We start from the raw sequence: 20,944 nt of genomic DNA, 5'->3' as shown, positions 1-20,944 counted from the left end.
TTAATACAGGTATGGTGTAGTAGACATCTGTTAGTCTCGCATTCAGTATGGCCAACCCACAGAAATGAAAGTAGAAACTCAGTGAGCTTGTGCTCGCTCCTGCCCCCGGGGCTGACACCCTCCCACCCCCAACAGCCTTTGTGCTGCCCACCCGTGCCCCCTCCCTGCCACGCGAGTCGAGCAGAACAAAACACCACCCCAAGGAGAAACCCTGAGTGCCCTTTCATCAGCAGTGGGTGGGATGAAGTAAGACACTGTGTTTACCTTGGGTGGGATGGAGAAGCCAAGCAAATCCAGACGGTACAGGGGCAGCGCGTGCACCCCTGGAGCCAGGTCGGTGCCCACAAAGCTCTCCACCAGGCGAGACAAGAGCGTGCCGTCCTTCCACAGTCCCCGAGGTCCGGGCCGCATCAGTCAGCATCCTTGAGACAAGCGAAGGGCGCCCTGTCCTCTGGCAGTGCTAGAGTCCTGGGGAGAGCACCCGAGGACAGTGTCTTCTGAGAGGAGCTCCCAACAGAAAGGGTCCCTGAGGAGGCGCGCAAAGGCCAGGCACAGCAGCCCTGCCGTCTGTCCCAGGGGCACTGCCGACTCCACTGTCCTTGAGGGCTAGGTCTGCCTCAGGAAACCTCATGAAAGGTTTCCACACCATTTACAATGGAAAAGTAAATCAGAAATAAGGCATTAGACACTTGATGTTTTATTTCCACACGCAATGTAACGTTTAGGCACGCTGCTTGGGATGCTACTTCTAAAAAAAATCGTTGGCCATTTTTCAGAATATCCTTTTGGTTTTAAATACTGGTCAGGAAAAACAAATGATGTAAAAATACGTGAATAATTTTCTATTACAGAAATGAAAAACTGATTTGCATCTAAAAGTGCAGGAGGTGAAGTAGTTTAACCCTTTCACCAGACAGTACGGCAATATACGATATATTGCTTCAGCTGCTTGAGAAGGCTGTGATGTATTTTTATACTGACATAGAAAATTATAAATTACACTGAATTAGTATCCATAATCACTATATATGTACACAAACCAGTTCTTAAAAAAAAATACACTGGTTTAGAATTTACGAGTGAAAACCTCACAAGGTACAGTAAAACAATTAACATGCTCAGGTGCCGGATTTTGATTTCTAGTTTAAAAACACTAGCCTGTAAAATGAACGCACTCTAATTCCATTAGCAGCACGAGCATTTCCCCACGGACTTGCCTAATACGATTTAGGTATGTGAGATACGCAGATTGTATGATTTAGGTATGTGAGATACGCAGATTGCTCTGAAACGTTCATTGGTGTTGCTTGTTAACAAGGTAAATTTTGGTGAATGGGTTAAAAGGCAGATGAACAACCAAAACAAAACAAAAAACAAAAACAAAAAAACCCCCAAACCACAGGCCAGGTACACTCCGAATATTCTAGTGTTTCACCCGGAGGGACAATCAGTTCAAGCAAACAAGACTTTAACAGAACGTATGGCTTTACAATAACATCAATTTATCAACTAAGTTGTAGCAATAAATACTTAATCTCTACCAATAGACTTACATTTTTTGATCCGCTTTAAACAATACAGAAAACAGTTACCAATCAAAAACTGGTTATAAAAAGAACACCAAGTATTTCTTATTCAAAATCACTTTTGTAAGTTAGAACAACCAAAATAACACTTAGAGGGCATCTCAATCCTATAACTCCTCGCCAACCTGGAAGAAAAATGAATTCAGAACTTTGTACAAGGTGAAAAATGTATGAAAACTGCCTAATACTTTGGTCACACTAATAACTGTCAAATAGTTATGTTTCAAATACAATAGATCTGTGTGTTCACTTTTATAAAACTATTCTTACAGCCATTTTAACTATAGTATTACTACTATTATTACATGGGTGGCAAGATCTTATTTCACAGGCTACCCATTATTTAGAACAATACAATATAAACATACGCAAAAATTCTTGGTATTTGTCAATGTGCAATATTTGTACGCTTCTGGGTCTCTCTGTACAACGTCTTAGACTCTAGAATATAAAGGTTGCTGGTCCTGATCCCTTGCAGAGTGAGTGCAGCAGCGGTGGCTCGGCGGGCTCCCGACGCAGCCCCGGACCCCGCACGGTGGCGCCTGCGGTCCCCGGTCAGCAGCAGCAGCAGCGGCAGCGGAGCTCGCTCATCATACGGGGCCGTTAACCGCCGCATCGCCCGGCATGCTCGACTGCTCAGTCCTGCGGGGTGAGACCAACTCCGTGTAGCTCCCCGAGGGTGGGGAGCGTTTATTTGAATATTGTCTACGCAGTGCCTAGCACAAAGCCTGCACTCAGCGGTTACTTCATGAAATGCTTCTTAAATACATTTTCCTAAAGCTCCAGAAAATCTAACTGAACAGCTCTAAGCTTCAGCTCCGGTGAACTAAGCACTTAGCAAGGGCTGCAGAGGAGCAGGGGCTCCGTGAGACCCACCACGCCTCAGCCTCTCAGAAGCACAGGGACAGACTGGTCAGTGGTCCCCGAACCTTCAGGAGCTATTTGCTCATCCCTCCTTCAAAACACCTCGTTCTCTGTTCTGTATATTGCAATCCATATAAAATTTCACTTGATAAAAATAGGATTTTGCTACTGGGGGCTGGGGGCGGGGAACGACAAAAGTTTGTAAAAGGACCAACTTTGAGAACAAAGGTGTGCGCTTTAACACGTGCTCCCCCGAAGCAAACATCAGGGGTGATGCTGTGGGGGGCAGGGGTGGGGGAGAGGGGGATATGAAAGGAACAAAGTGGTGACAGGGTACCCAGGACCTTCCTGCCGAACTACAGTGTGACCTACGTCTCATGAACGAGACTTGGGAAAAGATGTTTAGAGCTGAAACTGGGAAGCACAAGCACTCTTGAACCGGCACTCCAACTTTACAGTGCTTCAGACCCCTGCTAATCCTAACAGAGACCCGCGAAGTTAGCTCCACTCACACAGCAGACTCTACCTACATTCCATGGTGTCTCAGTGTATCACAGAGACACAGGCACCAGCATTCTGGAACCAGACGCAGCCGGGCACATGCCCTGCCTTCGCCACTTACAAGCTGTGTCTTAACCTCTCTCAGCTCAGTTTTCTCCCCCTGTAAAAGGGGGACAATAACCCCCGCCCCCGTAAAGAGATAAGTATACAACGTATGCAAGGTACCTGCTTGCACACTGCTGGCACAGATACCATACATACTTAATAATGAAAAATAAAATTTTGTGGCAATGAAAAGCTCTACGTGCAATAGTGCACATCTGTCAACCTCAAAATTAATATTTGGTTGTGACAGGAACCATCTCGGTAAGACTGCATACAGAAATTCCCAAATGGCTATCTTCATTGTCAACAGTGCCGTAAATTGCTTTTAGAATGCAAATGTGACACATCAGAAAACCTACCTCTGTCCCCGCCAAAACAGCAGCTCAGATGCCCCGACTGCCCTACCTGAAGTGGGACTCCTATTCCTTCATCCAGCTTTATTTAGGCTTCATGTCCCTATATATTATCTGCGGGGTCTGTTTTGCTACTGTTTTATCACCAGGCCTAAACCAGTGGCTGCTGCACTCATATGTGTGTTGGATGGAGGAAGGACAGGCAGACAAGTGATGCCCCCTCTTCTCCCACTGGCTCTCCCCACCTTTCTCCTCCACTGCCTGAGTCCTGCAGATTGGGAGAGGCAGGGCTCCACATCCCAGATGTGTCTCTGCACGAAGAGCAAGTGGGTCCCCCGAGGCAAACACTTCTGCACTCCAGAGCCCAGTAACCGATCCCACAGGCTGGCTGTATCACTCATGTCAGAGAAACCAAGAACACACTCCAGGAGCAACGACTCCAAAGTGGGACAGGTTAGATATCTTGCAGGCAGTTCTCCATATAAAGGAAATTTACAGGGAGACACTAGGGAGGTGACAATGACTGCTTAGGTTATTACACCTACAGCGGACCTTTGAGAAAACATACCAAACCCTAGGCAAAAAAGTGACTTGCCCAAACCCTTAGATGCACAGCTGGGGCTGGCTCCCCTGCAGCCGGAGTGCCATCCCGTCTCCTCCTCCCAAAGCTGCCACTAGAGCCAGCACGCACAAGTAGTTCTTATAATTAATTAGTTTTATACACACACACAAGTTTTTAATTACAAAAGCAAACCCCTCATCCCAGCTGTAATTTCCATGAGAGAAACAAAAGCAGGGTTTCCTACACTATGAACATACAGGTTTACTGACCAGTGAACAGAGAGTGCCCCCTGCTGGTTCCCACTGGTTACACTGCCCCTAAAATGCCTAGATTTGGGGGCACCAGGTGAGAGGGCAAGTACTTCTTGGAAATGGCTTTAAAAGTTACTTTATTCCTTATGGAAGGAATATACAAACTTGGATATATTTAATTAAAACAGTTCAGTCTGCGTAGCACTGAGCGAAGGTCCCTGTGGTCCAAGGGCAAGTCCTGAACTTCCCACACAAGCTCTGGAGCAACAGGAGGCCGCCCTCGCCCTGCCTGTGGGGCTGCACACAGCCCAGGGTGGCCCTTGCGGGCTGGGGCTCTGGCTGGGCCTGTCCCTCCAGGCCACGGGCTCAGTCTAAGCAAAAGGTGACTAGAGGGCTTCCCTGGTGGCGCAGTGGTTGAAAGTCCGCCTGCCGATGCAGGGGACACGGGTTCATGCCCCGGTCCAGGAAGATCCCACGTGCCACGGAGCGGCTGGGCCCGTGAGCCATGGCCACTGAGCCTGCGCATCCGGAGCCTGTGCTCCGCGATGGGAGAGGCCACAACAGTGAGAGGCCCGCGTACCATAAAAAAAAAAAAAAAAAGTGACTAGACAGATAACGTCACATTTCAAATCCCTTGGCTCTGGTGGTGGGATTTTCACACTTCATCCGGACAAGATAAATATTTTGCAAAACAAAACCAAAGAGGGACTCATCTGAGAGTGGAGAGTATTTAGCCACACACATGAAAGGGTCTCCAGGAAAGCCCTCCCGTGTGTCACGGGGACACATCTGTGGGAACCGGGCACTAGGGAGCAGCTTGTGTGTGCCTGGCAGCTGGGTGACTACGGCACTGAGGGAACCCAATCCTGGAAGGGCTCAGTATCAGCCTCAACCTGGTGCCTCATCAAGAAAAAAAAAAAGGGGGGGTGGGGGTGGGGATATGCCAGCATGAGAGACCCTTCCAGCCCAAATAATTTCTCACAGAGCCAGTGATGTTACTGAATCTCCAAAAACCGGTTAGTTTTCAGCTTCTGCAGTAGGAGATAACTGTTACGTCTACGTTCTCAGCTCAGTCACCCTGATTACCATACGGAACTGAGAAAAAGCTTCTGTGCAAGTCACTGCACACCTGAGGACAACGTAACGACCCCCCACCGCCATACCAGCTTCCCTCCCAGCTCCCAGGAGACAAAGCCAGAGCAGGGCCCAGGCAGGACGGCCGGAAGCAGGTGGTTACCTCTGCTCTGGGCTGCTGCTGGGGGGCCGGGGGGCTGCAGACTTCCCCTCTGCCGTCTCCAGGCTCTCCGCCACATCTTTACAAGCAGCATCTTGAGAGGTAGACAGTTTTCCTTCCTCACTGCAGTAAAGAGGACGACAGGCAGCGTTAGACGCTCGACGCGGCAGCACCGGGTGGAGGAGGAGGGCGCATGCACTTGGCTCTGGAAGTCATGGCGGCCATGGATCCAAGCCCCGGGGCTGAGCATGCTGGTGGGCGGGGGGTATCACAGGGACCACAGACACGACTGGGAAACCATGGAAGGGGAGGATCACACACAACTGGGAGCCGAAAGAGGGACCATGTAATGCAGCTGGTGTCTGGTAAAGAATGGTCCCCCATCACTGTACATACCGGTAGGATTTCAACACTCTGAAGCCAAGTGTGCAAAACAGAAAAAGAAATGTACAAGAGTTTCAGAATACTCCTATAAATGAGGTATTTGGGGGAATAATATGTCGACGACTGCACATAAGCAGAACTGCAGACTCGGTGAAGGTGTCAAAGGAACCTGTTTGAAGGAATGAGTCTTTAGTTCAAGATTTCTGCCTTCAGGGCCAATCCCCCACCAGCTTGCTGGCTGATGTCGCGTGAGCCACGCAGCCTGAGCCAGGTCCTCTGACTGCGTGAGAAGGACAAACCATGAGGGAAAGAGAGCCAGGAACAGTGGCCAGAAAGGTAAAAACCGGTCCCGAGGGGTCACAGAGAGGATTGGGGAAACAAAACATGAAACGATGATTTTCCCCTTAGATACAGCTCTTGCAGAGAAAGACAAGGAGCAAATGCCTGTCAACTGTCTGTGGGCGGGGCATTTAGACTTCTGCCTATCTCGTGTCTGGCATCCCACTCTGACACAATTCCAGACGGCACTGAATTGAGCTTAAGGGCAGCTGAAGGTCCCCTCTGGGACAGTCCATCGTTCTCAGTGTGGGTCCTGTCTCAGATTTGCTTAGGAAGAAACTCACTTTAGGATGACTTCTCCGTGGCTTTCACACGGGTCTGGCAACTTACAAGGAGGAAAGTGAACGGAAGTCTAGCTCATTACTCTTCCTAATTTATCCCCATTCTCCACTCCCTGCCCACCAAAGCAACTATCCTGATGTGTTCAATACATGTTACTTTCATTCTTGTGCGTGTATTCTGAGACACATCACTGGCCTGGAACCGCACACCTCCCTGCATTTATCTCTGTACCAGCACAGTCTGGAGGGCCATCTTTTCCTGCTGCCTGTAGCACAGCATCCCACGGTGCACACCTCCCGTTCTACCGCGTTCTCACAGCGACCGGTGCCTCTGTGCACGGGGCTGCAACGCTGCCACTGCCTGCTGGGGCCCCGGTGGACCCGCTGGGACACTTCTCGGGGCTCTACACCCAGGAGTGGAAAATGCTGGTCATCCTTCCAGCCAGCATGCCCACCAGCAGGGCGACAGGGCTCCTGTAGCCCCAGAGCCCCACCAATACTCAGCATTTCCCACCCTTCCAATTCCTGCCAGTCTAGTAAGAGGTGCCTGATATGAATGAGTTTTGAGTATCTCTTCTTAGCTTTGCCCCTTTGGGTTTCCTTGTCTGTATACTGCCTAATGATATTTTTTGCCCATTTTCTGATTTGGGTTTTCTACATCTTTTCCTTACTGGTTTGAATATTAAATGTTAATTTCTGACTGATTTACAGCTGTAAGCTTTCTCCCCCTCAATTTGCCATCTGCCTCTTCATTTTGTCTACAATATTTTATTAGCCAGAAATTCTTAAATTTGATGTAATCCAACTCTATTCTTTGCATGAGGTTTATGCTTTTGGAGGTTGCTTTTTTTTTTTTTTTTGGGGAGGTTGCTTTGTTTTGTTTTGAAAAAGAAGTCCTTTTCTGTCCACAGGTCAGGATACACTGCATTTTCTTCTAACTACCATGGGACTCTGGCCACATCACTTAACTCCAGTATATCGTTTTCGTCATCTGGAAAGTGGGAGGATAGCCATGGTACTTATAGGGTCCTTGAAAGAAAGAAACGAGTTAACACGTGAAAAACATCTGGCACAGCGCCGGGCACACAGGAGGCGCTGCACGTGTGCTCTCACCCTTCGTGCTCAGGCTTCACTGGTTCCCTTAGAGTGAGCCCACCTCCATCACCTGCTACGCCATCCGCCTTGGGACTGAGCTCTCTCTCACCACAGTGGCCCCTTTAACTATCTGTGTGCTAATATTACACTGTTTTCAGTATTTTGACTTTGCAGCATGACCAGTACTGCCAGGGTAAGTCTCTTATTTAACCTTTCTTTCTATGGCTCTCTAAGCAATTTGGGAAACTTTTTATTCCACATGAATTTTAGAATATGCTTCTCAAGTGTCTTAAAAATCCAACTGAAATTGTGACTGGGACTGCACTAAACTTCCAGATTAATTTGGTGATGGTGGGTGTCTCTGCAGCACTGAGCTGTCCCATCTCGTGATGGCCTTCACTTGTCCAGATCTTCTTCTGTGGCTTCTTTTATTAGCACTTTCGAGTTTTCTCTATAGATATCTGGGTTAAGATAATTCCTAAATAATTTATAGTTGGATGTATTTTGTGACTGGCACTTTCCTTTTTATTCTATATACAACCTAGTTGCTTATTACTGATGTAGAGAGAGGCTACTGATTTTTAAAATTGCTCTTACCTGGCAGCTTTGCTGAAATCTTACAAGCCTGCTCCTGACCTAGTTGTAGTTGATCATTATCACCTGCAAATAATCAGTTTCATCACTTCCCATCTCATCTTTACCTATACCTCTATTTCTTTTTCCTTTCTTCTTAACACTCCCCAGGACTGCCTATACAGTGGCAGTGACAATGGGCATCCCTATTTGCTCCTTCCATGAAAGTTAATGCAACTAAAATTTCTTCATTGAGTATACTTTTTGGTGTAGTGTTTTGGTATTTAGCTTTTACCAAGTTAAGGAAATTCATTTCTCTTCCTGATTTGCTCAGTGTTTTAATCATATATAGCTTTTTTCAACAGCTTCATCAAAAACATCAAATGACCTTCTTTCACTCTGTTAATATGCAGTGAATTACACTGACAGATTTCTTGCTGCTGAACCATCCTTGCAGTCCAGGGATAAACTCTAACTGATCATTATGAACTATTTTTAGTATACTGTCGGGTTCAGTTAGCAAATATTTTATATAGGATGTTTGCATTTAATTTGCTTGCAAGTGACATAAGCTGATCATTTTCCGTAATTATCCTTATTTGTTTTGGAATTAAGATTTCACTGCCTCATAAAAAGATAAAGGCAGCTTTTGTACTTTTTCTATTTTCTGTAACAATTTAGATAGGAATTAATAGATTAACACGCACGGAGGGACTTCCCTGGCGTTCCTGTGGTTAATAAGACTGCGCTCCCACTGCAGGGGGCATGGGTTCCATCCCTATTTGGGGAACTAAGATCCCACATGCCTCATGGCACAGCCAAAACAACAAACAAACAAACAAACAAAAATGCACGGAATAGCACTGAATCATTGATGTCACTGACGCGAGGCTGAGGCTGACCCGTTAGTCTGCTCCTTGTTTTCCTCCACCAATAATGGCTTGTTTGTACTCTTTGTCAACTTAAAAGAGTTATTATTAGATTGTGTCTCCTCCTTTGATATTAGGTTCTTCCTATATCCTGCTACTGCATGTTTCTTTGCTGGTTACGGCTTGTCTTTTCATTTTATTGTGTCTTTTGGAATACTTGAAATTAAATAAAGTCAAATTTATTAATCTTTCCCCTTATGGTTTGGCTTTTTTATGGTTAAGAAACCCTTTACCATAGAGCTGTAAGATACTCTCTTATGCTGTCTTCTGAAAGTTGTACTTTTGCCTTTCATACTTACGCTCATTGAGAGAGAGATTTAATTTTATTTTTCTCCAACATTGGATAATCACTATTTATTAGTCCCTTCCTTCCTCACCAGCTTATGTCACCCTAACACATAAGTGTGGGGTCTGTCTGTTGGTACAACTCTGTGCCTAGGTCACACGCATCATCTCAGTAACAGTGAGTCTTGCTGCCTAATACCGTGAAGCCCCCTCACTTTACCCTCTTTAACATGATCTTGGCTATTCTTGGCTCCCCTTGATCTTCTCTGGGACTCTCACAATCTGCTTCTCCCTTTCATAAAAACTCCATTGGGAGTTTGATGAGAAATACGTTCATTTTATAGATTAATTTGTTAAGAAATGCCAAAGATATCGTCCCATTAGCAAACATGGTATATCTCCCTATTTATTTAGGCCTTTGTTTTTTTTTCAGTCTTAGTTATAGACAGCGTGTAACTTTTCATTTAAAAAGGGGGAGGGACACATCTAAGACATCTTGTGTTGGCTTATAAGGTGCAATTGATTTGTGGGTTCATCCAGTAAACTTGTTAAACTTTCCTCATAATTCTAATATTTACCTACAGATTCCACTGGAACTTTTTATGTAGAAAATCATAACCTACAAACAAACAGTAACCATTTTATCTCTTTCAAATCTGTTTTTATTTATGCTGCATGTGCTAAGACCAGCAGCACAGTGCTGAAGGGAAGCAGTCACTGCAGGGTTCGCTGTCTGGGTCATGTCTTTGAAGGGACTATTTCTTCAAAATAATGCTTCACCGTTAAGAATAAAGTCTGCTGTAGACTTTCAGTAGACACTTTTATCAGTAGCTATTTTCTATTCCTAGGTTGCTAAATAGTCACAAACAACTTTCATTTTTCTCAAATGCTTTTCTGTCTACTGAAGGTCCAAAGGGTTTGTATCCTTTTATCTGTGAATTACCTTCAATAATCTTTACAATGTTAGAACACCCTTACATTCATGCGATACATCCTTGGTCATGACTTAAAAACACACTGCTGGATTTGGTTTGCTAGCTTTTAACTTTAAAGTGCTCCACATATAGACCCACACATGAAATTAGCCTACAACTATTTTTTCTTTCATGCTTTGCTTGACTTCATGAGTTGGGAAGCATTACTTCTCGTGATCTGAAAGGGTCTGTGTAAGATGGAGACCAGAGCTCTAAGCACTGGTTTAGTTGCAGTCTGTAGGTTTTTTTTGTTTTGTTTCTGTTTTGCGGTACACGGGCCTCTCACTGTTGTGGCCTCTCCCGTTGCGGAGCACAGGCTCCGGACGCGCAGGCTCAGCGGCCATGGCTCACGGGCCCAGCCGCTCTGCGGCATGTGGGATCCTCCCGGACCGGGGCACGAACCGTGTTCCCTGCATCGGCAGGCAAACTCTCAACCACTGCACCACCAGGGAAGCCCAGTCTGTAGGTTTCGACAGAACTTTTTCATTACTCTTTCAGTTTTAAGTTTTTCATCTTCATTATGATTCCTTGTTGATCCATGAGTTTAGAAGTGAGGCTATTTCCAAATATGTTTTTTTAAAGCTATCATTTTGCTACTGAATTCTGCTGACTGCATTATGTCTGGAGAAAATGATCTGTATAGTACCAAACCTTTGGCTTGGATGGTCCAAGCTTTGCAGCCTGCCTGTATCCAGTGCAATTCCTATCATGGCTAGAAATTGTCAGTTTTTTATACTCACGTATTTTGAATCCATCAGTGTTCTGAACCTACAGTCTCCTAAACACTATTAAAAGGGGAGGGGTGGGACTTCCCTGGTGGTCCAGTGGTAAAGAATCCTCCTTACAATGCAGGGGACGCGGATTCGATCCCTGGTCAGGGAAGATCCCACATGCCGCGGGGCAACTAAGCCCGTGTATCACAACTACTGAGCTCGCGCACCTCAACTAGAGCCCGCGTGCCACAAACCACAGAGCTCGCGTGCCACAACTAGAGAGAGAAAACCACACGCCACAACTAGAGAGGAGCCCGCACGTCGCAACGAAAGATCCTGCGTGCCTCAATGAAGACTCAACGCAGCCATAAATAAGTAAATAAATAATCTTTAAAGAAAACGGGGAGGGGGGGGAGGACCACTTAATGAACCAAACTCCATCTCTTTGCTAAGATTTGATGAATTTAACGGAGATATTAGAAAGATGTCAGGCTAATGTCTGAACCCACGTTTGAATCAAATTAAAGCTGTTAATATCTGCGGTCTCTGTCCCCTCTGCCTCCCCCGCCCCTCCAACAACCTGCAGCTGCCAGCACGCTGTAGCCCTGGTTACCTTTTGAAGACCGCGGTTTCTGTCTTGGCGTCCACAGTGAGGCTCAGAGTTTCCTTCACGCCGCCATTCATCACTGTCTCAGTTACCTTGTCTGTACTTTCTGCATCCTCCTCTCCATCAGAGCTGGCTTCCATGGCCACACTGCCTGGCGCTGAAAAGGACACACAGCTGAACGTCACAAACATCTGTGCAGACCCAGCCACCCAACGTTACCTCTACTGCTTGAAGAAGAAGGAAAGTGACATGATCTGCCTGTTGCTGCCTCTTAGCGATGCCCACAGGAGAGAAGCTGCGTGGGTTCCCCGCAGCGTAGGACCGGTGAGTCCCCCGGTCTCCCCAGCTACCTGCACACCCAACTTTCTCCCAGTCAACTCTCCTGCCCCTCATGTTCTCCAGTTCCCAGCGCAGGACGGGTGGTCGTATATTCTACAACCACAACCCACCAGAACCCAGTTCATGGTTTATCCATGCACCCTTCTCATTCATCCTTCTCCTCTCACTTGTCCCACACTTGGGTCCTATTCTTTTCATTTTTTAAAGTTACCTTTTTGTGGTTCCCTGTGGATTATTTCTTTGTTCTATAAGAGGGAGCCATGGGGTATACCGGTTATGAGTGTAGGCTCTGAAGTCAGGCTTCCTGAATTCACACCCAGCCTTACCACCTTACCACTTACCAACCTCAGAGCCCAGGGCAAAGACACCAACCTATGCCTGAGTTTTCTTATCCACAAAATGGGGGTATTTGAAACCACCTGTAGAACCGCTGAGGGACAAATTATGTCATCTATATATAGAATGTTTACAAAATACTAATTTCTGGGTTTATTAACTTCCTGCCCCTTGGGTCCTGTGCCCTCTACCTGTACCCTCATTTCCTTTCTAAGGACTGGCTTCTCTGTTTCCTCCACATACTATCCACGCCCACTCCTCGCCCCCTCACTAACCTCCGTGCTCTCCCCCCACCTCCCACGCCCCTCATCAGGTTGAAAATAGTTCAGGGCCTATGCAAGGAACAAGTGCATGTTTTGAAAAAGATAGCCACTGGATACCCTTGACCATTTCACCTAGTCACAAAGGTGGGAAGGAAATAAACCACCACAGAGCCTGAAATGTGCCCAGACATACACATATGCACCAAGAAAGCAAACTCCAAGGGACGAAAGAGCTGGGTGCAAGATGGGTTTGGAGCACACATGACTAGTTCTGGTTTTACTCACCCTGCGTGCTGTAAGCTAGGCCATTCATCCTTTCTGGGCCTGTTTCCTCTCCCGTCTTGAGGGAACCGAATGACTGGTAACTTAGATCCCTTACTGTTCTAGGATCAACATGCTGTGGTTCTGGCAAACATACACAACTTCTTTTCCTCAACAGCCCTGCTCACATCAGACCCACCATCTCATTTTCCTGGGTCCTTGGAGCCCCTGAACTTTTTTAAAAACCTGCTTTGTGGACAAAGACAACTTTTCCAATCTAGAAAACTCAGCATAAAGTTATAGTGTGAACCACCACCAAAGGAGCGGCCCACAGGCTGTGCCCCGGCGCTCTCTGCACCCACCTTCCGGCTGCACTGCCAGCGCAGCCACACTGGGCGCCAGCGGGCCCACTGGCTCCGTGCTGGTCTCCATTTCCACTGGAGAACTGCTCCTTAAAGAGTCTTTTGTACTTTTAGAAGAGAGAAAATTCAGAGGTTAGCAGTGGGAAACAGACATCAGTTATCATTATTCCCAAAAAACCTTTGAACATCAGTTGCAGTTCCACTGGGGGACACAGTTGGTTACAGACTCCAGTGAATGACACACAGATCTGAGCACAGACGGCGGCTGGGAGTAGCACATGAGTGTGGGTGGGCCGATATTCTGCTCAATCAGCAGGGCAGTCACACAGGGACTTCTCAGAGGTTTCTAGACAGTTTCAAAATGCCCCCAGCCCCTCATGGTCACATAATCACCAGGCTCCCAGGGCTGGCCCAGCAGTGCGTACGCTGTACAATATGAACCGTATCTACAGGGCCACTTTTACAAAAATCCTTATCACCTCAAGCCAAACTGCCTAGAGGGCCTGGCCCTCTTAATGATATTTAGTGAGAAAACACGGCCTGTGCACAAGGGCTTGTAAAGGTAAGCAAGGTGCTCTAACAACATTCTCAAGTAACCAGAAAAGCAAGAGCTGGAAACCTGACTGTCCTGCACTGGAAGAGTCAGTGAAGTAATTCATCATATTTTGGAGATATTTTCCATAAATCTCACTTTTATCTCTGAATAACGGCTCACTACTATTATTAGAGGTGCTATAAAGTCGCCTCTTTGGTTTGTCTGTAACGGTACATGCTAGTTACTAACAGTTTGTCTTCGTATCTTTTCCATTAGCAGTGACTGTTTAAAAACATCACTGGTTAGGATGGGGAAAGCAACGAAGTCTTTCAAATGGGGTGCTGGAGATTGATTGTTTTTCAGTAGATGAAATAAAACAACGTTAATCAAATCAAAGTAAGTCTAACAAGACATGAAGTCCATGTTTAATACTCAAATGCTGACAATATTATTCAGGAAAACTACAAAATGACAGGTTGCTGTTACTGAGAATTACAGTTAACAAGATTGACAGCCATACCTGTCACACCCCTTAATTTACAGCACTAGACCAGCTACAAGCGAAATACAAGCTCGTATTATCTATTCAATTCAAGATATAGTCTGCATTTTTCTGTAACATTCCACACTGAGGTGTCTGCCAGGAATTCTTTGGCTTCACCTTGTTCCCAAGCCTGTCCCAACACCTTCATCAGCACTGTGATGACTTGCTGGCCATATCTCCCCAGGCTACTTTGTTATGATCTACCCCTTTCCCAGTTCATCCTGGATGAAAGGAGGAGGAGGACTGTTCTTCTTGTAACTCATAGCTGTGTCAATCCCTCCCCCTGCTGATGCTCTATCTTGTTTAAGGCACTATATTCAACTTGGAAGAAAATCAAGGTGACCAACAGTGTCAACAACACCCATGGCATCCTCGGTTCTCCTGTGGAAAGCTTTAGAGAGCTGGTGCACGTGCTCACCTCAGGGAAGACGCGAACTCGGAAAAAGAAGCCCAGCCTGTCTCCTTAGTCGGCACTGGCTCCTCTGTGCTCCAGACGTCAGAGCCCACAGAGTCTAAGGGAGCACCGTGCGTTGTCTCCATGGGGACATCAAAGCTGGCTGACCAGCTGGGCGCTAAAAAGAGGGGAAGGATTTCATTTTGAGAATACCTCAGTAGTTTACTATAACACAAGTATTTTTCAAAAACAGATGTGCAATGATGAAAAGCCCACAGTTGTGGGCCAAGGGCACTCGAATACACCGTGGGTAGAAGCGGACATGGTACAGCCACTTGGAGGGCAGTTTGGTGACATCTACCCTATTATAAAACTGTGTGTTCCCTTTGATCCCTTGGCAATTCCTCTCTATGATTTTTTTTCCAATAGAGATTATCACACAAGAATACAAAGCTACACATAAAAGAACACGTTGATGTTCATTTTTTAATTTTGACAAATGTACCAAGGTTATATTAACATCGGGAGGAAGATGGGTGAAGGGTATACAGCTACTCCCTGACAACCTCTGCAACCTTTCTGTAAATCTAAAATTATTCCAAAATAAATAGTTTATTTTTTTTTTAAAGAAAAGCATGCCGGCTATTCAACTGCAGTAAACTGGAAACAACCTTAATGCTTCCCAGTCCACGGCCGGCCACGCTCCACACTCATGCTTTCCACGGCCGCCCTGCAGTCTACTACCGTTAGCACAAACGACAGGAAGGCTTCCTGTGACATAATAAGGAATATGTGTTTGGTCTCTGACCACCCACCCCCCAAACCCTTGGAACCTCTGAAGTGAGAGACGGGTGCTGATGAGATGACTGGCGGCTGGGGGCTCCTGGACAGCCGCAGGGTGGGGGCCGGCGAGGGGCAACCAGGTGGCGAGAGGGTTGGAACTTTCAGAACTAGCCCACCACCCCTTCCCCCAACCTTCTGGAAGGGCAGAGGGGCTGGAAGTCAAGTTAATCACTAATGATCAATGACGTAATCGATCATGCCCACTTAACGAGGTCCCCATGAAAACCCAAACTGCCGAACTTCAGAGCTTCCAGGGTGGTGACTCAGTGTCTGAAAACCTCACCTGCAACCTTAGAAGGGTCAATCTGACAGGCATTTTTGCCTGCCCACCCTATGCAAAGTTCTAGACTCATTCCATCCAAGTCCAAGTTCCACTTCATAACTAAATTAGGCTACACAAAAATGACTTTCCTGTTGTTGTTATCATTCTGGGATATTCTTTCCCAGATTAGCTCCCTAGAATTAGTCTAACATTAAAAACTCAACAGTCCCGAAAACCACTAAAAGAAGCCACAGAGATCGCTGGGGATGGCGGAGGCTCTCCAAGTCAGGGGGGTGAGGCAGCTCAGAGCTCTAGGAGAGGAGCACCCCCCATTCCCCAGCCCCACCTCGACCCCTGTGGACCTGTCAGTGCAAAGGAAGCCCTTCCCAAGGAGCAGAGTCAGGAGGGCTGAGACCTGTAAGGCCGCACCCCATCGAGTAAGGGTGAATGGGACCTTCATCCAGGATGCTCCCCCTCCATCTCTCCCTGTCCCCACACCCAGCTCCAGCGTCACCATGACAGTGGTAGTGAGTCATACCAAGTGTGTGGTCTCTCTCCAAGTCACTTATCACCCACCCAGTGACCTCAAAGAACCACAGACTCTGAAATATTATTCAGCCTTAAAAAAGAAGAAAATCCTGCCATATGCTCCAACATGGATGACCCTGGAGGGCATCATGATAAGGGAAATACACCAGTCACAGAAGGACAAATACTCTGTGATTCCACTTAGATGAGGTCCCTAGAGGAGTCAGATTCACAGAGACGGAAGGTAGAATGGTGGCTGCCAAGGGCTGGGGCAGGGGGAATGGGGAGTGGTTACTTAATGGGTACAGCTTCAGCCCTGCAAGACAGAAAAGTTCTAGAGGATCTACTGCACAATAATGTGAATATCCTCAACACCACTGAACCATACACGTGAACACACACACATTCTACAGCTAAAAGATCAGGGTCTCCAGCCTGTCTCTTTCTCGCTGCTGCCTGGCCCCTGTCCTGATCAGCCCTCGCCATTTCTCACATGTAATGGCGAGTCTCTTGCTGGTTTTCCTGTCTCCAGCGTGCCCTTTCTAATCCAGCTCTCACGCTGCTGCCCACAGTGATCATCTCCAAACAGATCAAATACTGTAATTCTTAGTAAAACCCTCAGGAGGAGGAGTACTGCCTTCAGGATAAAATTCTCCTCTGGCCTCTGGCCTCACCTCCACCACCTCACCCTTTTCTTGAGCTATATTAAACAGCTCTGCGCCTTCATCTGAGTTGCCTTCTGTGCAAACTGACTCATCCCTACTTGTCCTTATTATGCATCCCATTCTCTGGGAGGTCTCTGCAGGTGCCTGGGGTGAGCCGGCCCGCTGTCCTCATCACACTGGACGGTAAACCTCTCCATTTCGTCAATAGGTTCTAAGCTCCCGGCACACAGGAGGAACCTGATAAAGGCGCACTGATTTGAACGGTATCACGTCCTCGTGAAGAAGGTGAGCTGGAAAAGGAGAGGACAGAGGATCTGTACTTCCTCTCTGGCTCTCCGTTTTCGGGTCTGTAACACATGGGATTTGCTGGATTACTGCTAAACTCTGAGGTTACGAGGAGGTTGAACCTGACCTCCAGAGCTGGGTTTCAGCCTCTGGAACTGAGTCATAAAAGGCCTTCCTGGGTAACAGGAAGCCCTTTCAGCCTTGAGGAAAGCCCTAGTAGCAACCCGCATGGCTCTTTCACAAAAAAATTTGTCTGGACTCTTAGAAGTTAACAGTATTTTTATAATGCCAGCTAACACAAGTCTTCTTAGCAAGCAGCAAAACATAAATAAGCACTTAGCTGGACAAGTTTTAGGATTACAGGGTTCATAAACAAACCGTGGAGAACCCATTTAATAACTGTTCGAGCTTTAAGGTGTTTCCTCTGGTTTAACTGCACTCCTGATTCTACAGATCAGTCTTTCCTCATCTTTCCAGAATCTACGGCCTTTCCCCTTTTGCTTTGGTACCCAGTCTCTGTAGCCAGAGGATGGACCTACCAGTGTGCTCTATCCTCTAGCCAGACTCACACAGAAGGTTTCCAAACCGTAAAGAGATGCTCTCCCATCAAAGGTGTAACTTGCTCCTTCCCTTAGGCCCGGTCCTTGAGACTTAAACCTTCAAGGGGACTCAAATGACAACATGTGCTTCAACTTAACTATTCCTTCAGAAGACATCTCAGATACTGTAGGCTATCTCCAACACACAGCGGCTGATACGGAAGAAGGCAACTTACGTTCATTCAGGTCTACCTCCATTTTATCCTCTGTGTTGGCGCTACTGGATTCAAACAAGTCTTGTTTTGCTCCATCTTCTTCTTCAGAGTCTGTACTTTCCTCACTGTCTGTACTCCCCGAGCTAAGGAAAAAAGGACCAAAATATTTAATGTTGCCTGTCGGCCACCAACTAAATCCAAAGAATTCAAAAGTCCTCCAACAACAAAAAGATCGTACTGCACTTCACCTGGATCCAATCTGCCCGTCATTCTGTTAAGACTGATCCTACTCTGGGTCTCCCGCTGTTCTCCCACTTGGGCTTTGCTTGAAGACACAGATCATAATCTAAACAACTGCATTGTTTGGAGGGTGCGTGGAGGTGTCCCCTGGTGGCGTGAATCTGTATTTCCCTAATTACCAAGGATGCTGAGCTTCTTCTCAAGTGCTCATCTTCTTTTCTCAAGTGTTCTTTTCACATCTTTAGCCTATTTTAAAAATTGGGTTGTCTTTTTTATTACTACAGAGTTACGAGAGTTCTTTATATGCTCTACACAGAAGTCTTTTATCAGATATATGATTTGCAAATGTTTTCTCTTGGGCGTACGCTCTGTCTTTTCATTCTCTTAATATTAAGTGTCTTTTGAAGAACAGAAGTGTTTAATTTTGATCATGTTTAACTTATCAAAATTTTCTTTCATGTACAGCACTTTTGGTGTTGTATCTTAGAAATCTTTGCCTAACCCAAGGTCACAAAGATTTTCCAGTATTAAGTTTTCTGGTTTTATGTCTTACACTTAGGCCTAAGATCCATTTTGGGTTAATGTGTATATACAGTAAGAGGTATGGACTAAGTTCATTTTTTTACATATAGATGTCCAACTGTTCCAGCACTATGTCTTCCAAAGACTATCCTTTTTCCACTGATCTGCTTTTGCACCTCCACCATGAATCAGATGTCTACATATGTGTGCAGGTCTACTTACGGGTTCTCTGTTCTGTCCCCCTGATCTATTATTCCCTTTCTTAATTACTGTACCTTGAAGTCAGGTAGTGTTAATACTCTAATGCTGTTCTTAATGAAAGTTGTTTTGGTTATTCTAGGTCCTTTGCATTTTCATATGAATTTAAAAATCAACTTGTCAACAGCTACCAAAAAAACCTGCTATGATTTTGTTTGGACTGCACTGAATCTAGATCAATCTGGGGAGAACTGGCATCTTAACAGTATTAAGTCTTCCAATTCTTCAACATTTATCAAGTCTTGATTTCTCTCAGCTGTTCTATAATTTTCAGTGTATGGCCCTTGCATGGCTTTTGTCAGATTTAACTCTATATATTTAATATTTTGATGCTGTGAATAGTACTGTTTAGTAATTTTAATTCTAATTGTTGGCTGCAGTATGTAAAAATACAATTATATTGATCCAAGATTGTGCAATCTTGCTAAACGCACTTTATTGTTCTGGTAGTCTTTTCGTAGATTACAACACATTTTCTACATAGATAGTAACATTGTCTATGAACAAAGGTAATTTTACCTTTTCCTTTCCAGTCTAGAAACCATTTATTTCTTTTTCTTGACTTACTGCACTGGCTAGAACCTCCAGCACAATATTGAAAAGCAGTGGTAAGAACAGATATCCTTGTTTTGTTCCTGACCTTGGGGGGAAATCATTCAGTCTTTTACCATTAAGTATGATGCTCGCTGTAGGTTGACTGGAGAAGCTTCAAACAAGTTGAAGAAATTCTCTTCTATCTCCAGTTTGCTGAGCATTCCTATCAGGAATAGATGCTGGATTCAGCCACATGCCTTCTCAATGATTTTCAAATGTTAAACCAACTCTGCATTGCTGGAATAAACCTTGCATGGTCATGACGTATCGTTGCATTTATTTGCTCTAATTTTTAAAGGAGTTTCTGTACCTACGTTCATGAGAATAATAGGCCACTTTTCTCTTCATACCATGTAATGCAATGCCAGCTTTTGGTATCAAGTTACAATGATGTGGCTTCATAGCATGAGATGGGTACTATTCCCTCCTTTTGAATTTTCTGGAAGCTTTTGTACAAAGTGGTGTTATTTCTTCCTGAAATGTTTGGTAGAATTCACCAAAGAGAAACCATCTGGACCTTGAGTTTTTCTGTGTGTATGTGGGAAGTTTTATACTAAAAATTCAACTTCTTTGATACAGGACAACTCGGGTCATCGTTTTTTGCTTGAGATTTGGTAGTTTTGCCTTTTTTTTTTTTTTTTTTTTTTTTTAGTTTGTGCCTTTTAAAGATCATCTAAGTTGTCAGATTTATTGGCATAGAGTTGCTCCTAATATTCCTTATTACCCTTTTAGTATCTGTACAATCTGTAGTGATGTCATCTCTCTTGTTCCTCGTATTAATAATGTGTATCTTCTCTTTTTTCCTTGACCATTCTGTCTAGAGGTATATCAGTTTTATTAATCTTCTCAAGGAACAACTTTTAGTCATGACTCATTGATTACAATGATTTTCCCTACTGTTTTTCTGTTTTGTATTTCTAGTCATTTCTTAAGGTGGAAGTTGAGGTCACTGATTTGACTTGTTTCTTCTTTTTTAATGTAAGCAGTTAGTGCTAAAAATGATCCTTTAAGTACTGTTGCAGTTGCAAGGTCCAAATCCTGATATACTGTATTTTCATTTTCTCTCAATTCGAAGTACTGTGCAACTTCCCCTGTGATTTTTTAAATGTTTCTTTTTGGTTAAGATTGATTGACTGATTATTTATTCATTTATTTAATTTATTTATTTTTGGCTGCACTGGGTCTTAGTTGCAGCACATGGGATATTCGTCGAGGTATGCAGGCTCTTTGCTGCAGCATGTGGGCTTCTCTCTAGTTGTGGTGTGCAGGCTCCAGGGCACGTGGGCTCTGTTGTTGTGGCGTGTGGGGTTCCAGAGCACATGG

At 45.3% G+C, this 20,944-nt stretch overlaps 1 protein-coding gene across 12 annotated transcripts in view; it reads right to left on the bottom strand.

The window, feature by feature from the left end:
• Positions 1–684: 684 nt before the first annotated feature.
• Positions 685–20,944, bottom strand: part of PPP6R3 (protein phosphatase 6 regulatory subunit 3) — a 125,178-nt gene continuing 104,918 nt past the window's right edge. For 6 of the 12 annotated variants that reach the window (XM_065881579.1, XM_065881581.1, XM_065881584.1 and 3 more), the window contains 6 exons: positions 18,029–18,150; positions 14,695–14,848; positions 13,198–13,304; positions 11,643–11,793; positions 5,460–5,579; positions 1,409–2,228 (listed from right to left, as the gene is read on the bottom strand). In XM_065881579.1, coding sequence (XP_065737651.1) covers positions 2,177–2,228; positions 5,460–5,579; positions 11,643–11,793; positions 13,198–13,304; positions 14,695–14,848; positions 18,029–18,150 — 706 coding nt within the window. In that variant the 3' untranslated portion in view covers positions 1,409–2,176. Of the gene's footprint in view, positions 2,229–5,459; positions 5,580–5,852; positions 5,871–11,642; positions 11,794–13,197; positions 13,305–14,694; positions 14,849–18,028; positions 18,151–20,944 lie in introns of all 12 variants that reach the window. The other 6 variants (XM_065881576.1, XM_065881578.1, XM_065881580.1 and 3 more) reach the window with 2 other exon arrangements.

This window comes from Phocoena phocoena, chromosome 8 (assembly GCF_963924675.1).
Source record: "Phocoena phocoena chromosome 8, mPhoPho1.1, whole genome shotgun sequence".
Lineage (NCBI taxonomy): Eukaryota > Metazoa > Chordata > Mammalia > Artiodactyla > Phocoenidae > Phocoena > Phocoena phocoena.
This window is presented reverse-complemented; position numbering and strand designations above follow the sequence as displayed.